Raw genomic sequence first — 18534 nt, 5'->3', positions numbered from 1 at the left:
GGCATCGCCTTCATGGACCCCATCCATCTTGGTATCTTCCAGCGGGATCGGCCTCACCAGACATCGCCGTCTTGACCGACGTGGCAGACGGTCTATCACCTGATTGGTGTATGAATGGGTCAAAACAAGGCGGGACCTACCACCAGCTAGCCATTTTTAAATACTGAAAGTTAAGCCACCGAAGATAAGCATCAGAATGGAGGGTGGGACCTAGAGAGCGTGGGGGTATCAGAGTGGGTACATCTGTCCCCTATCAAAGCTGATGTCATTTGGGTCGGGTTGCTTTCTGTAGGCCCATCATGCACGTGTCAATGGGCCTGACTCTTTGCTTCTATATTTTATCTAATTTTATAATTTTTCTTCTATTCCCTTTTTTATATGGCTGTGTAAAATGTAAATAGCAAATTTCTATCTCTATTATTATAAAATCAACACTCAACGTATAAATTTTTAAAAATATATTTTCATGTCTCACATTGTCATATACATAAATAAAGATTTTATAGTTAAAACATAAATATTTTCAGAAAATCACATATTTACCATAATAACCACCCGTTAGACCACACCATTGTAGGCAATTTCTAATTACTATAAAGCGGAAACTCTTTAAAAATTATCTAATTATGTTTTGCCCAATTTTTTTATGAAACACAATTACACAAAATTATTGTATTAAAAAAATCAAAACAAATAAGTTTTCAAAAAACAAAATATAACATGTAACGATAAATAAAATCTGATATTTCACTTTTATACAATAAACTCGTGTAATAAATTAACATGTGCATAGCACACGTACGAATTTAGTATTTTAGTATACCAAGTAGTAAAACAATAACCAGTCAATTTCTATTTTTACCATTTGTTGCACCCAACAACACTTGATTGCTCACAATAGAGCGCCTTCTTCTTCCCCACTAACTACAATCTGCGTCAGATTTCACCTGATCTTCTAAGTTCTAACATTGATCTCTCTTCGATTTATCGGATGCAATACACAATCTAGAGTAATAAAGAATTTTCTTGTTGTACTACAGATATGAGATACATCTTCTTTGATGAAACAACAAGTTTCATACACCAAGTTTTAACCATTCTCCAATGATTTAGCAAATCGTAGAGCTTTTATTTTGGGTATTGAGGATTTAATTTTTGGAACATTGGATTATGGATTTCTTTGTCCAATTGATCATATATAATATTATAATTCATCTGTTTCAAACAGAGAGAGAGGGGTCCTGCAGCAGCGATGAAGACGCAATTAAATTCCAATTCAATAACGCATCCAATATTATAACTTTCCAAAACTCGCATCCAATATTATAACTTTCCAAAACTCGCATCCAATATTATAGATTTCAACTTTACATAGAACTTTGTCAGAAAAAAATCAAACACCTGAGAAACAGAGACAGAAAGTCGGTCGGCCCCTTCTAACGCAATTGTTGAAATAGCTGGGTGTCTAATCTGTTTTTGTTTTTGTTTTGAGGACAAAGTTGGAATTTAAGAGTTAAATTTAGAATTTGATTGAGACATTTAACAGCACCCTTTTTATATTTGAAGGAACCTTTGGGAAAAGAATGATCAAAATAAAGCTATCCATTCCACTGGATTGTTTTTGTTGAACCTCTAGTGCATGTAAGGATCATTAAGCATTCTTAATGTGTTTTATTCATAATCTTACATTATGTTATCAATATAATTATAACTACTCTGGGCCCATTCTCAAAAGATCTACTCTGTGCCAATTAATGGTAATTTATTTGTTGTTTGAATAAGTTGCATGCTGAAAATCTTAATAATATAAGATTCATTGGGACAATGTTTGTACAATTGTACATATGTATTGAAGAATTAGCACACCATCTTAGTAGTTATGTTCTTTGATTGTTGTAGGCATTGGTGCGTACAACTTTGCTTGAGAGAATATGATTACGGCAGTATATATTTTTGACAAGAATTGTGGTAGATTATGGTACAACTCTTCAAAAATATTTTGATGAAACAGTGAGGTTTGTATTCATAATGGGAATTTCTTACAAAATTCCATGGTCCTTGGCAAATGGCAATCAGATATTTATATGACGACATCAACTTTAGAACCTGGAAGGCTGGAACCATCAATCCACAAAGGACCACAGTCGATCGATCGAGGCGTATGAGATGAAACTTGTAGATACAATCTTTACAGAATAAAGCATTCATGGTTTCCTTTTCAGATCAGAATTTGAATTTGTCCTTCATGTATACCACCATCACTTGCTGCAAGAGTTGGAACCGAAAAGCAAAATATAAGAAAGATTGAATTTGAAGTTGGTTATGGAAGATACGTCTCTGTCACAGAAGCAACAAAACCTATGTATCATAGCTTGAATGGAGTAATTAGTACAAGGTTAACTTACGATCAAGCAAAGAAGGATGCATCCGGCGGCGCCAGGGAAGAAAGCATACCAGTAATTCAGGTGATGCAACTTTCCTCCGTCAATGAATAGTATTGGCAAGCTTGCAGCTGCATAAATTGATCGTATAATGAGAACAAAGTAATGAGAAATTTAGCACCAGCAAGCACATTTGAGGTAGTACCTGGCGGATGCGTCGAACGTGTGAAGATCATGAAAGCAATGGAGGCGGCGAGGGCAAAGCTCCGGGCAAGCCACCCCGGCCCTAACACAGTAAATGACAGAACGCCAATGGCTGCACAACCAATTTGTGCCATGAACATGTTGTACTTCTGTAACACCATATAGCAAAGCAAATACCATAGACCTAGTCATCATTTGTCTACATTCTGGTATTCTAGAACACCTAACAGTTGAGTTGAAATTGGGCCAATTATTTCCAAACTGTGAACTGGGCCGAGAACACTTTTTTCTGATTGTTGGGCTTCAAAACTTCTAAATAGTTTGTGCAATAAGATACCGTAATACAAAACTCGATTTAGAGACTTAAATCGAAAAATATGGTGTGTTAATAGCATTCATCTTTTCTCAAACGTTATAGTTTACCATTTTACAAGCCTAAACTTGTGACCGCTGTTACTATATACTTTTACGTTTGACGATATCATCACCATGGATAAACGTTCTAGAGAAAAAAAACGATTACATGACTTGTTTTCATGGTTTTTACTTGTAAGTTAGCATTTACTCTAGAGGGGAAGAGAAAGAAGAACATACCCGAGCACCTGGAGATGTGGGAGTGGCAAAGAGGACAGCACATACAGCTCCCAAAGGTGCAATTGTCATTGAGACTCCTTTGGGTGTTAGCATCTCATCTATTCTCCCCAATATCGCCATTGCTGCAAATGCCCCTATACACGAAACAGTTCGATGATTTTAATGGAGTTTCTTTCTAAGTAACCATAAATCTTTGTCTCCACCAATGACATATACTAGACTAGACTAACCTGCAGAAGGCCATAGAACGTCGCTGAGGGAAGGAGCAGCAGAACCCTTGTCAGGTTTCCAAGTCTCCCAAAGCGGCGCACCCACGTTGCTTGAGGCCACAATCCCATGATAAGCACCTCTTCCTTTCGTCGTTCTGGTTACGCTTCCGCCGGTCAAGTTCTTCTGAAATCGGAATAAAGTTGAAGAAGAAGGGCGTAGAGACGTAGAGAATGCCGGAGTTGGAGAAGAAGCAGGATTATGATGAAGAAGATGGTTGTGACAGCTCATCCTCATTTGCATGGCCATTTCTCTGCTTCTCCGGCGGCAGGCCGCCGCTTCTTTTTTACCTGCGTTTTGTACTAGTTCCCGGTAGATATGATTTTAGAGAAGGGAGAGCCCTATGTGAGGGATTGACAAACGAGGTGGTCTTTTGGTGAGGTTGAAGAGACATTAGCCCATCATTTTAGCACTCATAAAGTGTGTTTTTATTTCAGATAATTTACTTGTCACGTTCCTAGTAGAATGTGACACGGTACAGTACCAACATTATTTTTCCCAGTATCAAAATTTGTTTTCACATGTATATATATGAGCATAATACACATAGCATTATTCTCTCTATTATCACTTGATTACCCACTAGCTCACCTATGGTGGAATATTGTATTGAATAAATTGAGCACTTGGGACATATGAATGGAAAAATTTGTTGTGCGCAACACAGTATAATCTCACATACACCTCATCATCGTGCATCTCACGTACTCCTTTAATTAATGTCTGCAAAACTTGATGTTTGTCATACATGTATTTACAACAAATGAACCACATATGAATGATATAATAGAATAAGACACGACTGTATACATGTCAACTACATCATTTCTTTATTCTACGCATTGTTAGTAACATATAGTAATAATAGTATACATGTCAATGACAAACGCATTAACATGATATATACATATTTGGAACATGCACTTTTTTTTTTGTCGTAAATCTTTTGTGAATTAAGAACTTGAATTCATCTGGTTTGAAGTTTATATTACTGCGTACTAAATTCTTGTTTGTCATTTATCATTTTTACATAAAAAAGTGACCAAATTTTCTTTCACAGCCTGCAAATCATACAAACACCTCAGTCAGCATCACACAATTCTAGTCAAAATACAACCAATGGGCAAAAGTTGAAACAAATCTGTGGGCTCATTATTGGCCCAAAAACATACCAACACAGGAAAGGAAAGAGTTGGGCTTTTAATAACAAACTTGAGCTTCATGGGGCAACTAATGAGCCATCAACAACCAAATCATGCCCATTTAACAAACTCGATATTCATCACCTTCATTTGCCACGTCAATTTACATCTATGGTGGCCAATGGTCGCGGCTAGCTGACAGCCGTGATCGCCTTCGTTGTCTCCGATTATTAGCAATATTGAATTATTGATACTCCATCATTGGCGGAGGAGCGGGCCTTTGTCTCATCCATGCAGCTTGCGCTGCCGGGAGTTGTGGCTACTTTGACTTGTAGTGTATTACTTGAAAGTTGAGGGTCTGATGCTAAAAAATGGTGACTGTGGGGATGGTGGAGGCAATACCGGAGGTGCTCCTATTAGTGATGAGAGGCTATTTAGTTGTTCTTTTAAAAAGAAAAAACTCAGAGAAGCCAAGAAGAGTGCCAATCAGTGATGAGTACCAATTACAAGAAGGAGCAGTTCCACGGCAAAAAACGCAGTGGAAACTCAGAAAAACAGAGGCTCCAAAAAATTGGCTCTGATGCCAAGTCAAATTGTATATTGATTATTATTACTACTTCATACACATAATCGTTATATATATGATCTAACAAGAATATAATTAACCATAAATCATTCTTTAATTCGCTCATTTAATCACGCCAGTGATTTCCTCCGTCATTCACGCTAACATACGGTGCATATTCCATGTTACGTATTTATGAATCTAAGCATAGTTGACGTACTCAAATCGTTTAAGAACGAACCTCAGTTAGATTTGGCCGGCCGAGTACAACCCATATGTCAATAGACCAAAACATTTGGTTTAGATTGCTTGATTAATTAACCAAACAATCTTTCATTTCAATATGAACAACCGCTAGGGTTCGTAACTTCTTACATTGTCAAGGTACAAAGATTTTTGGGTATTAATTTACAATGACGATGATGAATATTTAACGCTAAGCTAGGGTTTGACAAGACTACTGTAGCATAAGAGGAAGTAGGGTGGCTACTTTAATATCGGCTAGGTTCTGTTTTAGTTACGGGTACAACCGTACAATTCTATAAAGTATATAATTATTATGGACATATTGTTAAACTACCTTCTCCAAGGGCGACGTCTTGGCCTCTCTCATCCTACATTTGAGAGATGTTGAGTTTTAATTACGAAAATATCGTTCACTCGAAAATATCGTTTAATCAAAGAAATTGTATATTACTTGTCAGTTTTATGATGTGAGATAACTGTCGGCATCATGGTGTTATCGATTGTTCAGATCGGTCACGGTTCGAGCGGAGAATCCCACTTAAACTACCTGTAGAGGCAGAAATGCCAGTACCTAAACTACCTGTAGACGGAAGAAATTTATGGGTAAATGGTGTTGTCACTGTGGGTTGTCATCAAGCTCTGGCCCGGGGTTCGCAAACTGCAAGGTGCATTACTGTTCTGTACTAGGAGAATGTGTTCGCTATGACGTCTATCTAATTATACCACCGATGAAAGTATCACCATAAATGATACCATGATAGATTGGTGAAACAAGTTGAGAAAGTTTTGAATCATTGACAAACAGAAACCATGCAAAGCCAGCAGGTACAATATGGCTACCAAGACCAAAATCCAGTTGGAGAGTTATGTCATTTACAAGCATATGCACCCCAGAAAGGTACCGGGCTACCTCTCTTCACATTTAACAATGATCTGAGTGGGAGTCGTAGAAATCACTTGGGCAAGGTGACATGATTTCTTGCTCTAGCAACTGTAGTACCTGATTCATTGATGGCCTATCATCTGGGTTCGCATCCGTGCACCTTGCAGCTATTTCAAGAATTACTTCCAAACTTTGAGGATCTGCATCTCTGCACCGCTTGTCAACGAAATCCTTCAACCGGTTCTCTCTCAATAGCGTGTTCATCTGCACAAATTGAGTCTGATTCTGAATACAGAACACAAGGCTATTTATTTTTGGTCAATTGACAGATGAAGTAGAGCTTACCCAACCAACTACATTTAAGCCTTTCTGAACAAATGTCGGATCAGTAGGCCTCTTTCCGGTCACAAGCTCAAGCAAAAGAACTCCAAAGCTATACACATCCGACTTCTGTGTTGCTCTTCCGCTTTGCAAATACTCTGCAACAGTAGCAAGGTTTCATTAGTAGATGTCATTAACTAATTGATGAGAGATGGTTATTCTGTTTTTCATTTTGTAGCATTCTCCATAAGAGGATACATGTACACACAAAATTATTATGACACAAAAACAAACCTGGTGCAAGATAGCCAAAAGTGCCAGCCACCACTGTGGTAACATGGGCATCCTCGTCAACCAAAAGCTTTGCAAGACCAAAGTCTGAGACATGGGGCTCCAAGTTTTCATCAAGCAGAATGTTGCTCGATTTTATGTCACGGTGTACTATCTTTGGACAGCAATCATGATGCAGGTAAGCTATCCCTCTGGCAGAACCGAGAGCTATTCTTAAACGCGCACCCCAATTCAGAGATCGCTCTTCCAGCCCATCTCCTGAAGAAGAGATAGAAAAAGCAATTGAAAAAAGGTGAAATATTAGCACCCAATTCTAAAGCAGACATTGTGAAACAAATATTTTACATATAGAAATTAAAAAGTACTTACCATGCAAGAAATCATCTAAGCTCCCCATAGCTACATAATCATATATCAGAAGCTTAGAAGTAGGGAGCCTGCAGTAGCCTCTTAAGTTAACCAGATTTATATGCTTAATGCTGCCCAAGATCTCTAACTCCCTCTCGAAACCTTGATCTGATCCTTCCCTACCTCTATCAATTCTTTTAACAGCAAATGTTCCACAATCATTCATGACCATTCGGTACACAGTGCCAAATCCTCCTGATCCTACAACATCCTCTTCATCAAGTGACTCTAATTTGTCTATGATCTCACATGAAGGGTACGGCAAATCTCCATGGAAAGTAATGAGTTTTGTGCCTGTTAAACACAAAACATTCTCAGCAACCTTATTATTGTTTAGGTTAATAATTTGATTAAAAGATCAGAAAGCATTCAGTCTACCTGCTTCTTGATTCACTTGCTTCGTAACTTCTGTATATTTCTTGGCCACTCGTTCCTTCTTTGATAGTAATCGAGCCCAAAGGAAGCCCAGGAGAATGAAAAGTGCAACCGCCATGGTGGACATGACACCAATAAGCAGTCCCTTAATGTAATGTGAAGATCGCTTGGCAGGCACTACAATATCCACAATGAAAGAAACAGAGTTAATACAGCCTTTCCTACTTGGCACATGATTCAATTGGCTATATAGAAAATGATGTAGAACCCCAAAACTACCTGCTGCTTCATCACTCGCCGCATGTGGCAATACAGCAGGAAATCCCAGTGAGGTTCGACACGGCTTGTGCACTTGTTGGCCACAAAGATCAAGATTTCCAATAAACCTACGCATGTTGAAAGAAAAGAATAATGGGATGGACAGCTAGAGATTATGCAGCTACGCTTAAAACTGGAAGACTTACTGACATTTTTATTTAACTGTATCACATATGAGCACACTATTTGAGAAAAGCAAGATAAATGGATAAATTATCAATCCTACCTTCTCCACAAACTAAAAAAATTCACAGCCTGGTCATTCGAAATGTCCAAAGAACTTAATGAATAATTATATTCGCATATATGCCTAAATTCCACTTCTAAAAAGCTAAAATCTATAACCGGCATATCCGGAAAACATAGGATGACACTATGAAAACTTACGAATTATTTCCAAAGTTGCTCAGAACTCCAACATCTGGGATTTCCCCTGAGAAGAAGTTAGTCGACAAGTTCCTACATACAGAAGCATTGAATCCATTATGCTATTGAGACACCATCAGTTCTAGAAAGCATAGAAAAACTGTAGGATACATGTGTATTAGGTATTTAGGTACAACTGGGACTTACAGAGAGCGCAATCGTGATAGGCGGCCAATAGATGAAGGTATGGCACCCTTTAATAAATTACTTGATATGTCTCTGCAAAATTATATAAAGTCCATCATGTTGGAGAAACAGCATCTTACTTGGTTGAAAATAGCTCAACCAGCATTGGGTGGCTCTCCTTAGTGAATTTTAAGCTATGGAGTGAATTTTCAAGTACAAGCAAGCACACACAGAACTTGGTATCCAAAATGAAGAAAGAAAAAGAAAGTCTTACAATATGGTTAGAGAAGAAAGGTTTCCAATGTCTGATGGTATACCTCCTTGTAGATAATTAGCCCTCAAATACCTAACAGAAAGGATAGCCAATACTCAGTTCTGGTATTATACAAGCAAATGTTACAGCTCAAATGGAAACTACAATAGAGAAAGGAGTGATTTCCTCTTACAATGCTCTAAGCTCCGCGCATCTGGTAACTTCATTAGGTATAAATCCATGTAAGCTATTCTGGTGAAGTGCCCTGATTCACATCGTAAACCAATAATATAAGCCAAATTAAGAAGTGCAGAACTTCTCAGTTAAATGGGTATTCATTATTCAGTATTTGACTCACAGCCTCTGCAATCTACTGAGTTTGCCAATGCTGGGAGATATAGTCCCTCCTAGTTGCATATAGGGTAGGTTACTGAAAAGAACCCGATACAAAATCTATGAGAATAAGTGAATCAGATTAAAACCAAAGTGAGGAAATTAAAAGGCGGGTAGGACATACATAGCGCTGACTCTTTGGTCCTGAGGATGGCAAGTAATACCAGTCCAATTACAAGGTGATTCATCCGAGTCCTGCCAGTTACTGAGCATGTTCCTACTGTCATTCAAATTAGTTTTTATTTCCAGCAGTGTGAAACCTGGAGCAAAACATTACATCAGTAAAAAATCTAGTAGAAGAAATATTAAACAACGCAGAGAAGATCAATATATGTAAAACAGAAAAATAAAATAAAAACCCAACTCAAAACATGAGCAAAAAGATGAAGGCTGTAGCTCAAAATTACCAAAAAAGAAAAAAAGAATTGGGGATTTGACTTACCATCTTGGTTGAGAGCAAGAGAGCAATGAGAGTAAACAGTGGCTGCTACAATCACTGAGAAGACCCAGAAGAGAAGACCCTTCTTCATTTTCTTCAGAATGAGCTGTTTTTGCACTTGGTCTCTTATTCACAGAACAATGACTCAATGAGAGTGAAAGTGTTGGGAGTTTGAACTTTGTGAAGTATGATGGCAACAGTGGGGGTTAGAGTGAAGCTGAGGCTGAAGCTGTGATGGAGGTGGGGTACTACTTCCATGATAGAAATAAATTAATCATAATTTTTGAAGCACGAAGAGAGAGAGAGAGAGGGAAAATTGCTTTCCTCCTATAAATTATGAGCAGAGTGAAGACAGACAGACAGACTTTTGAAGATAGAAAGTTGTGCATGCAATAGCCGTTGTCTGCACTCTGCAAATTTCAAAATATTCACTCTTTTTAATTGTGGAATTACAGCTTCTCTGTGCCATGAAACTTGTCAACTACTGCTCACTCATTTCATTACTGGCCAAAACAAGAACACCTTGAAGAAAATCAGAAAATAAAACAAAACAAGAAATTTTATGAAAGAATCGTGCTAGGTTGCAAGTACCGCGGATATTGTGTACTTTTAAAAAAAAAATACAATTCAAACTCTACATTTGAGCGCAGCTTGTTAGAATCAAGATCAACTAAAAGTGATAGCTAACACAGGCAAATTTTAGTTAAAAGTAAATATCATGTTTGTTGATGATATAAGATGCAGTAAATAGATTTTAGCTTTTTTTTAGTTAAGGTGATGTTATTAACACACATTTTTTTTTGTTATTAACACGTTAATTTCACATAAAATGGTATTGCATGTCATCATCTTAAAAAAAATTATGTGAAAAATGGTGTATTAATATCAACCTTGAGTTATTGTTAGTTTTACTGGTAATTTTGATTTTTGAACATGTGGTCGCTACTGACTGGGTACTCAGTAGACAGATGTTAAAATTACAAAAACTGACCCTAGAGCACATACCTTTGGGTTCAGGATCATATTTGTCAAGTGATAATGGGCCTGGGAACATAATTATACAAATTTGTGCAAAGATATCTAATATGTGCTACTTTGTTTTGTCAGATTCTGATGTGTCTTCTATAATGTTTGGATCAGTTTGGTGGTTAACTTGGTGTTTATATAATAAAATCGGGACAACTTTCCATTATGGAACCAGAGAATTCAAGTTGTTGATCATAGGAGGCAATGATACGTCGAACTAACCCCAAATATTTTAGTGCCAACTGTTCATGATTAGGAGGATTTACACCAACATTAATTCAAAAAATGACATGATTGTGTATCTCTTCCACTTTGATCTACCTGTAATCTTTCAGTTTAGGTTTTGTATATGTGATCCATGTTTGGAATTTCTGAATACGTTATTCATGACTTTCCTTTTTCACCAATGAATAGAAACCCCTACTTTCTTTTGCATTTTGATATTTTGAGAGGAAGAATGTACCAAAACTAGTTCCACCACCACATGATCGAGTAACCCAAACCATGGGAAACCTAGTTTTGGGAGAGCTATCCACATATTAGTATTTCCACGGTGCTTGTTTTAACAATTATGAAGTGTGCGTGGCTAAGTGATCCTACTCACACATCATCATTTGATTTTCTATTAACCATAAGCTAAGAGTTTGAATTTTACAATTAATACGTATTAATGTATTATCCCCTGAAAAAAATTGAACTATATCATAAGCATGAGCATATAGGCTTTAACTAATAAGTAGGCAACTAGTTAAATTTTTTTAACTGGCCGACCGACTAGGTTTGGCCCTCTTCGTTTTGTTAGAGTTGAATTAATTGGGAAAATTATAGTATACATCAATGTATACTATACATCTCACATTCGACGATCGATATTGTTTTGTGGGTAGGATTAAAAAAATAATATTCGTTTTCAACCGTTTAATGTTTAATTACAAAAAACTGAAGGCTTGAGATCAAATGTTGGGATAATCTACTCGATCTGTAGGGGAACCGCCGATCAAAGTCAAGAGTCAATTGACTTATACCTCATAAGACCCATACCAACCTGATCATATTCACATTTTAATCCATTTGGCGATATATGAATCACATTCATGGACCAAGACTAGACTCATCTAATCCATTTAGTTTTAAACGTGATTGCCAGCGTTTGACATGTAACGACCTAGGGCGATTAAGCAAATCCGATAGGGAAATCAGAGGCATCACAGCCATTGGATGAAAAATCAAAGGCGCATAAAATGGTTTTTTTTAATCTTTTTTTTCCTATTCTGTTAACTAAAATATACATGCAGATTAAACCTACTCCGGTTAAACAGGTAGAGAGTTACTAGTTTCTTAGAGATAACTCTCGACTTTTGAATACTACGTACGTCCGTACGTCTCTAACTCTGCTCTAATAAGGACATAAGAGTCTTCAAAACAAGAAGATCCATATTTATAAGAGAAAGCGAGCCAGGACTGTACAGGGAGATGGAGATGGAGATGAATGTGAGCAATTCTTCTTCTTCTCCAGTAGCTCATCAATTTAGGTATATATATACAACACTTTTCATTTTCATATGATCGATTATTTAATATATTATGGGTTTCATGCTGGTTTTAATTGGAGTACTAGTAATAATTTCATTCTGAATTAGGGAATGAGTCGTTTGAGAAGCTGGCTTCCATGAGCCTGATAGCTAACATGAGTGTGTATCTTACCACAAAGTACAATCTGAGTGGTTTGTTTATGGTGAATGTGGTTAATATATGGAATGGTTCCTCAAACGTTGTTGCACTGGCCGAAGCTTTCGTTTCTGGTACTTACCTTGGCAGATTTCGTACCCTTCTATGTGGCTCCATCTCATCTTTTCTGGTAAGATTCAACTTTTGTTTTTATATATTATTCTGTTTATTCTTGAATTGATATATACACTTAGTTCAAATTCTTTCATTTTTTCCTTTTCAGTTGAGACTCATTGCCTCATTTTATACCAGGAGGGCCTTGAAGAGATATATATGTAGAGATACATATAACATGATTTCCATTCAAGTTCATTTGCTCTAGATTAATTGATTGTAGTTCTTTCTTTAGAATATCATAAACACAATCTTTACGATGAAATTCTCATAATCTGAACATGTAGTCGTAATATTTTGCCATGCATCTTGTTCCATTTGAATTTTGGACTTTCATTTTATAGGGTATGGGAATCATAGCCCTAACTGCAAGCATCAACCAACTAAGGCCCTCCCACGCGTGCGATGTTCAATCCAATGATTGCCCTCAGCCGAAAACGTGGCAATTGGCCGTACTCTTTATGGGCCTGGGGTTATTATCAATCGGAGCAGGAGGAATTAGGCCCTGCAACATTGCATTTGGGGCTGACCAATTCAACACCAGAACAGCCAAAGGAAGAGCAGCACTACAGAGCTTCTTCAATTGGTGGTACTTCTCGTTCACCGTTGCTCTTATTATAGCTCTCACCGGAGTTGTTTATGTTCAGACCAACATCAGCTGGGCCGTAGGGTTTGCTATCCCCACTGCCTGACTTGCTTTATCCATCACAATCTTCTTGCTTGGCCGGCACACCTACATTTACCTCAAGCCCCAGGGAAGTGTTTTCTTAGACGTAGCAAAAGTGATAGTAGCTGCTTGAAGGAAGTCTAGGGTTAGGGTTGCACCGGATTCAGGACCCGTGTTTTATGATCCTCCTTTGGTTGATGATGGGTCTGAAAGCCAAGTGATGATATCAAGTACCCTCACACTAATAGGTTCAAATTCTTTGACAGAGTTGCCACCATAACAAATCCTAGTCAAGAATTGGACGATCAGGGTAAGCCTAAAAGTGGGTGGAGACTATGTAGCATTCAACAGGTTGAGCAACTGAAGTTTCTGGTGGCAATTTTACCGGTTTGGGTAACAGCAATTGGTACTTTCATAACTATGGACCAAACACACATTTGCTGTGCTACAAGCTTTGCAAATGGGACAGATCGATATGATCCAAGTTTCTTTTTGTAATAACCCGATTTTTTTCGGGACAAGTTAATAGACTACTTCTAAGTGTTTAAGTTCTCGGAAATACTAAATTGTGTTCGTTCCGTGTTGTGACGTCGGAAGTCGAAAACGAAAACGTTATTAGAACGTTTAATTCGAAAAACGTTACGTTTCCGAACGTATTTTTCGACTTTTATTTCGTCGCTCGGTTGCGAAAACTTTCTTCACGAAATTTGTAGAGCTCGTCGATACGAGTTCGTGGATATGTGACGCGTTCTAATCGGACGACGTACGTAAAAGTTATTAACGTCGGAAGTTAGTTTCCGATTTGGAAACTAGTATAAATAGATAATTATAGGATTAGGGTTTCCTTAATCAGAAACCCTCTTCTCTCTTCTCTCTCTTCCGCCGCCCCTCTCTGTTTCTCTCTCTCTTTCCTTTCTTCCTCCCGAGCTCTCTCTCTCTCTCTCTCTCTCTCTCTCGCCCTCGAGTCGATCTCCCTCTCCGATCTCCGCCCTGCCCTTTGAGGCTTGCACCGCCGCTCCTACGGCCTTGCGAGCTCCGCAGCTAGCAACCCCGAGCTCCCCCGCACCGTGCCTCACGGCCACGAGCATCGCCGCTGCATCACGCATCGTCATCGTCATCGTCACGCATCGTCATCGCCGCTGCATCTCCTACATGGCACCACCTACAATCGGAGGGGAACCAAACGCCGCACCTCACCTCATCTTGACTCAAACACGGTTGATTCCGAGGCTATCGAGACGTCGATTAGGTGAGGGTTGATTTTATTTGGTTGTGTTGTTTTGTTGTTGTGAATTTGGTTTCAATCGGAGGTGAATTGATGGAGGATCGGAGGAAGAGGAGAGTTAGGGATGCCGCCGCCTTAGGCGGCGCGTGTGGAGGAGTGGGGTGGCGTAGGGGCGGCCTAGGACCGTGGGAAGGAAGAGGGGGAGGAGGGGAGAGTTTGGGCACGGTGGTGACATCACACGCGCCGGTTTTGGGCTCGGCGCGTGGCCCCACGCGCGGCCTGCCGGAGGTGGCGCGTGTAACCCACGCGCCGCCACGTGCGGCGGTGTGAAAGTGTTTTCCGATAGGGGTATTTTGGTAATTTACTTAAATGTAAATGTAAATTTTATTTACTACGGTAAATGTAATTAAATTTTACATTCGGTAAAAGTAATTATAAATTACTTTCAGTAAATGTAAAAAGTAATTTTGTAAAGGGTAATTTAGTAAATTTTATTTACTGAATTTGTATTTACATTTAAATAGTACGTATACGTACAGAAATATGTATTAATATTTATACGTACAGAAATACGTATATAATATTTATACGTACAGAAATACGTATTAATATTTATACGTACATAAATACGTATTAATATTTATACGTACAGAAATACATATTAATATTTATACGTACAGAAATACATATTAATCGTATATTTGTACAGTAACCGTGAATAGTAACGGTGAACAGTAACACTGAACAGTAATTTCGTAAAACCGAAAATTGCTGAACAATAACCGATTATTACTGTTTCGGCATTTAAAGGTTTACGAAACGATTCTAAATTCTTTTCTTATCTTTTCAAGGTGATCGTTAAATCGAGGAAATGATTTATCATTGGGAATTGTGGAATTACGCTTGAGTTGATAAGGTGAGTAAAATCTCACTGAATTACGAATCTACCCTCGTGGTGATTCAACATTTTTGCAAGGGTGTTTATCAAATGAATTACAACATGTATATAATTTGGTGGACTACATATATACAGTATAATGGTAATAAGTACATATATATATATATAGTTCATTAAATTACGTACTGTTATTAATTCATTAACAATAGTCATTTCGGTGACGGAAAATTGTGCATGAGTATGTGATTTAAATGGTACAATATGATGTGAGAATATTGTACGTAATTCTTCAGGTGTTTATGAAATATGACATGTATAGGATATAGTGGACTATGTATATATTGTATAAATGGTAATAAATACGAATATATATAGTTTGCTATATAATATACTGTTATGATTTTTATTGTGGTGATATCGTGAAAGTTTTAAAACGTACAATATGATGAGTGATTATTGTACATGATTTTATCACGGAGAATGTTAAAAATTATGATTTGTCTTCGGACGTGATGTGTGGTACAATATGATGTGTGATTATTGTACGTGATTTTTAACATTGAGATTGTTAAAATGTGAATTGTCTTCGGACCTGATTTTTAGTACAATATGATGTGAGATTATTGTACGTGTTTGGCAAGTCGAAACCTAGCCTTTGGCCGGGCGAAAGTTACGATACAGTTAGAGCTCTAGTCTGTCTGCCTTAGTACTGCATGTGAGGTAACAGGTGGTTATCTGCTCATGGGTACTCAGTTTATTTTGGATGTTGGGTAGCGGGTGGCTATCCAATATCAGCGGTGTATTACGAGAGGGGTAACAGATGTATACCAGCGTTCTTGGTACCCGTATTATAAATGCATTTGGGTAACCAGAAGGGTTACTTAATTTCTCATGAGCGCTTCTTTTCTTTGGGACAACCAGATGGGCCGTCCACTGACTCATGAGTGCATTTATATTTGTTTGTTTTGTGGATTTTCGTATATATTGATATGCGAGTTATATGTTTTCATTTTACTCATACGAGCTGTAAAGCTTACCGGGTTTGTGTTTACAATCCCGGTGCACCAATTCGATGGTGTAGTGGATGACTCCGCAGGTGTAGATTAGCGGGAATTGACGGACCGCTCAGAGGACTTGAAGTGATTTACCTCCAGCTTGTGTGAGGTTTTTGTGTGACTATTTTGTGAGAGATTGTGAGGATTATTACATTCCAACTTACGTAATGTAAATTATAAATTTGGGTTGTAATAATTGATTTTCTGAGTTGTATTGATAACTCAGTGATGATCCGCTGTGCACTTAAATGATTTCGATTTCTTTGAGATTGTTTTTGGTGTTCTAACGACTTTGAAATTTTGAGTTTTTAGGCTCGAAATTTTGGGGTCGTTACACTTTTTCCACCAGGTTGGATGAATATAACCTCCATGATCGCTCTTGCTACATGGATCCTCATTTATGAGAGGATTTACCTCCCTATAGCCAGAATATTCAGCAAGTCATCAACAACTGATCTGCGATTCACAATGACACAGAGAATCAATACAGGCATAGTTCTTTCCATTGTGACAATGTTGGTGTCTGGCCTCGTTGAAGAGCACAGAAGGAAATCTGCATTGAACATGGCACGTTTATTTCACCCACAAGTTTCACGATGCTGTTGCCACAGTATTTCTTGACGGGCCTGACCGAGTCATTTGTTGCTGTAGCCATAATGGAGTTCTTCACCATGCAAATGCCGGAGAGCATGAGGACAGTTGCTGGGGCTGTCTTCTTCCTAAGATTGTCGGTTGCAAATTACTTAGGCTCGTTCGTAGCCAGCATAGTCCACAAGGCGACTGACGGCAAAACGCCATGGGTGGGCAGTCATGACCTTAACAAGAATAAGCTCGACTACTACTACTACGTCATTGCTGCTTTCGGGGCTGTGAATTTTGTATACTTCAATATGTTTGCAAAACGTTACGTGTTCGTCAATAAAACGCCTGGTAGTGGCAATGGGAAGGGAGAAGTGCAGCTAGAGAATTAGCATCCAACTGCTCGTGATAGTTCGAACGATGAAGACAAAGTTTGAAAGGGTTTAAATGTACTGCCGCAATTGGATTCTTCTTGTTGCATGTCCTATATATCTCCATATCGAAAACAGTAGAAGTAAAACGATAGGCAGTTTTGTTTTTGTTTTTGTTTTTTGTTTGTTTTAATTTCCTAGTGTTTGATCAATGCGAATCTAGTATATACTGATTCTAAAATTTCATCTTCCATTCTTTCTGTTTGCACCACCATGAAAAGATTTTGATGAGGTTCAACTCATAAGAAGAAAAATTAAGTTTCGTACACCCGTTGTGATTGTGATCTTTTCGAATAAGCAATGCATGTGGTTGACTTGCAGTTAGCAAATCAACCATGTCTGCACTTTCAAATCGATCTGCAATGGTCGATGTTGCCAATACTATCAAGTCAATAATATGAACCAAAGTAGTTGTACCACACATGTGGCTAGTAGCTGCGGACACATCCAGTTTCAAGTTATTCGTCCATTCCTTATGATCCACGCACACATTTCCATGATGGCCCGCTGGAGTAGCATTTCATTTTCGATTAAGGGACACAAACTTTGTTTCTATGTGTAATGTTGTATTTGGTTCAAACTCTGTCATCTTTCAGTCTTCAAAAGCCTAATAGAACGGTACGTGCTTTGAGTCTTGGACTATGGAGTTGATTGATGGCGCACATGCTTATTCAAAATATATCTTTAATTATATCGCTCATTCCTTTGAAACGCCAGGCATGTTTATTAGTATGGAATGAAATTCATCAAGAATAAGAGTTTAGAGGAATGAGAGACGAAATAGAATTGTATATGGAGATTTCAATTCTATTAAGACGTTTATTATTATGATTAATGTTGTTTACTTATAATAAGAAATCATAATCGATACTGGTTTTATTATTAAAATACCCCTAAGTATTATGGTACAAGATGATTGAATAAAATGATTTATTCTTACTCATTTGTAATGTCTTTGAATTTGTGTGATGTATATATATGCTTCATTTCTGCATTTTTAGTTATGTGAACGAAATTACAATTAGAGATAGAGAGACTACACGGCAATAACAACGGTTTTTAATTAAAATATCACATCGTTCTTAGCATGTTGTATATATATATATATATATGGGTAAAAATTTGAGGGATTTCTAGTTTTTTATTTATTTATGTAGTGAAATTCATTGATCTCTAGAA

General features: G+C 37.8%; 3 protein-coding genes across 3 annotated transcripts; 1 reads left to right on the top strand and 2 right to left on the bottom strand.

The window, feature by feature from the left end:
- Nucleotides 1-1997: 1997 nt before the first annotated feature.
- LOC126794991 (uncharacterized) lies at nt 1998-3809 on the bottom strand. The gene is made up of 5 exons (XM_050521797.1): nt 3410-3809; nt 3180-3313; nt 2587-2734; nt 2406-2512; nt 1998-2265 (listed from the first exon to the last, which is right to left on the bottom strand). Exons 1-5 carry the CDS (start codon nt 3693-3695, stop codon nt 2224-2226), a joined length of 717 nt encoding a protein of 238 aa, XP_050377754.1. The 5' UTR covers nt 3696-3809; the 3' UTR covers nt 1998-2223.
- Nucleotides 3810-6199: 2390 nt separating this feature from the next.
- Nucleotides 6200-9800, bottom strand: LOC126794016 (LRR receptor-like serine/threonine-protein kinase FEI 2). The gene is made up of 13 exons (XM_050520659.1): nt 9636-9800; nt 9318-9453; nt 9159-9230; nt 8994-9065; nt 8822-8893; nt 8569-8640; nt 8383-8454; nt 7957-8063; nt 7681-7854; nt 7264-7596; nt 6898-7152; nt 6628-6761; nt 6200-6546 (listed from the first exon to the last, which is right to left on the bottom strand). The coding sequence occupies exons 1-13, from the start codon at nt 9721-9723 to the stop codon at nt 6322-6324; spliced, it is 1812 nt and encodes a 603-aa protein (XP_050376616.1). The 5' UTR covers nt 9724-9800; the 3' UTR covers nt 6200-6321.
- A 2147-nt stretch (nt 9801-11947) lies between these two features.
- LOC126793874 (protein NRT1/ PTR FAMILY 2.8-like) lies at nt 11948-17316 on the top strand. Its single transcript, XM_050520500.1, is given in 8 exon segments — nt 11948-11977; nt 12089-12149; nt 12299-12516; nt 12845-13391; nt 13394-13595; nt 13597-13651; nt 16658-16904; nt 16907-17316. Coding segments are annotated over 8 exon segments (1770 nt in total).
- The last annotated feature ends 1218 nt before the right edge of the window (nt 17317-18534 follow it).

The sequence above is a fragment of the Argentina anserina genome, chromosome 5, assembly GCF_933775445.1.
Source record: "Argentina anserina chromosome 5, drPotAnse1.1, whole genome shotgun sequence".
Taxonomy (NCBI): domain Eukaryota; kingdom Viridiplantae; phylum Streptophyta; class Magnoliopsida; order Rosales; family Rosaceae; genus Argentina; species Argentina anserina.
This window is presented reverse-complemented; position numbering and strand designations above follow the sequence as displayed.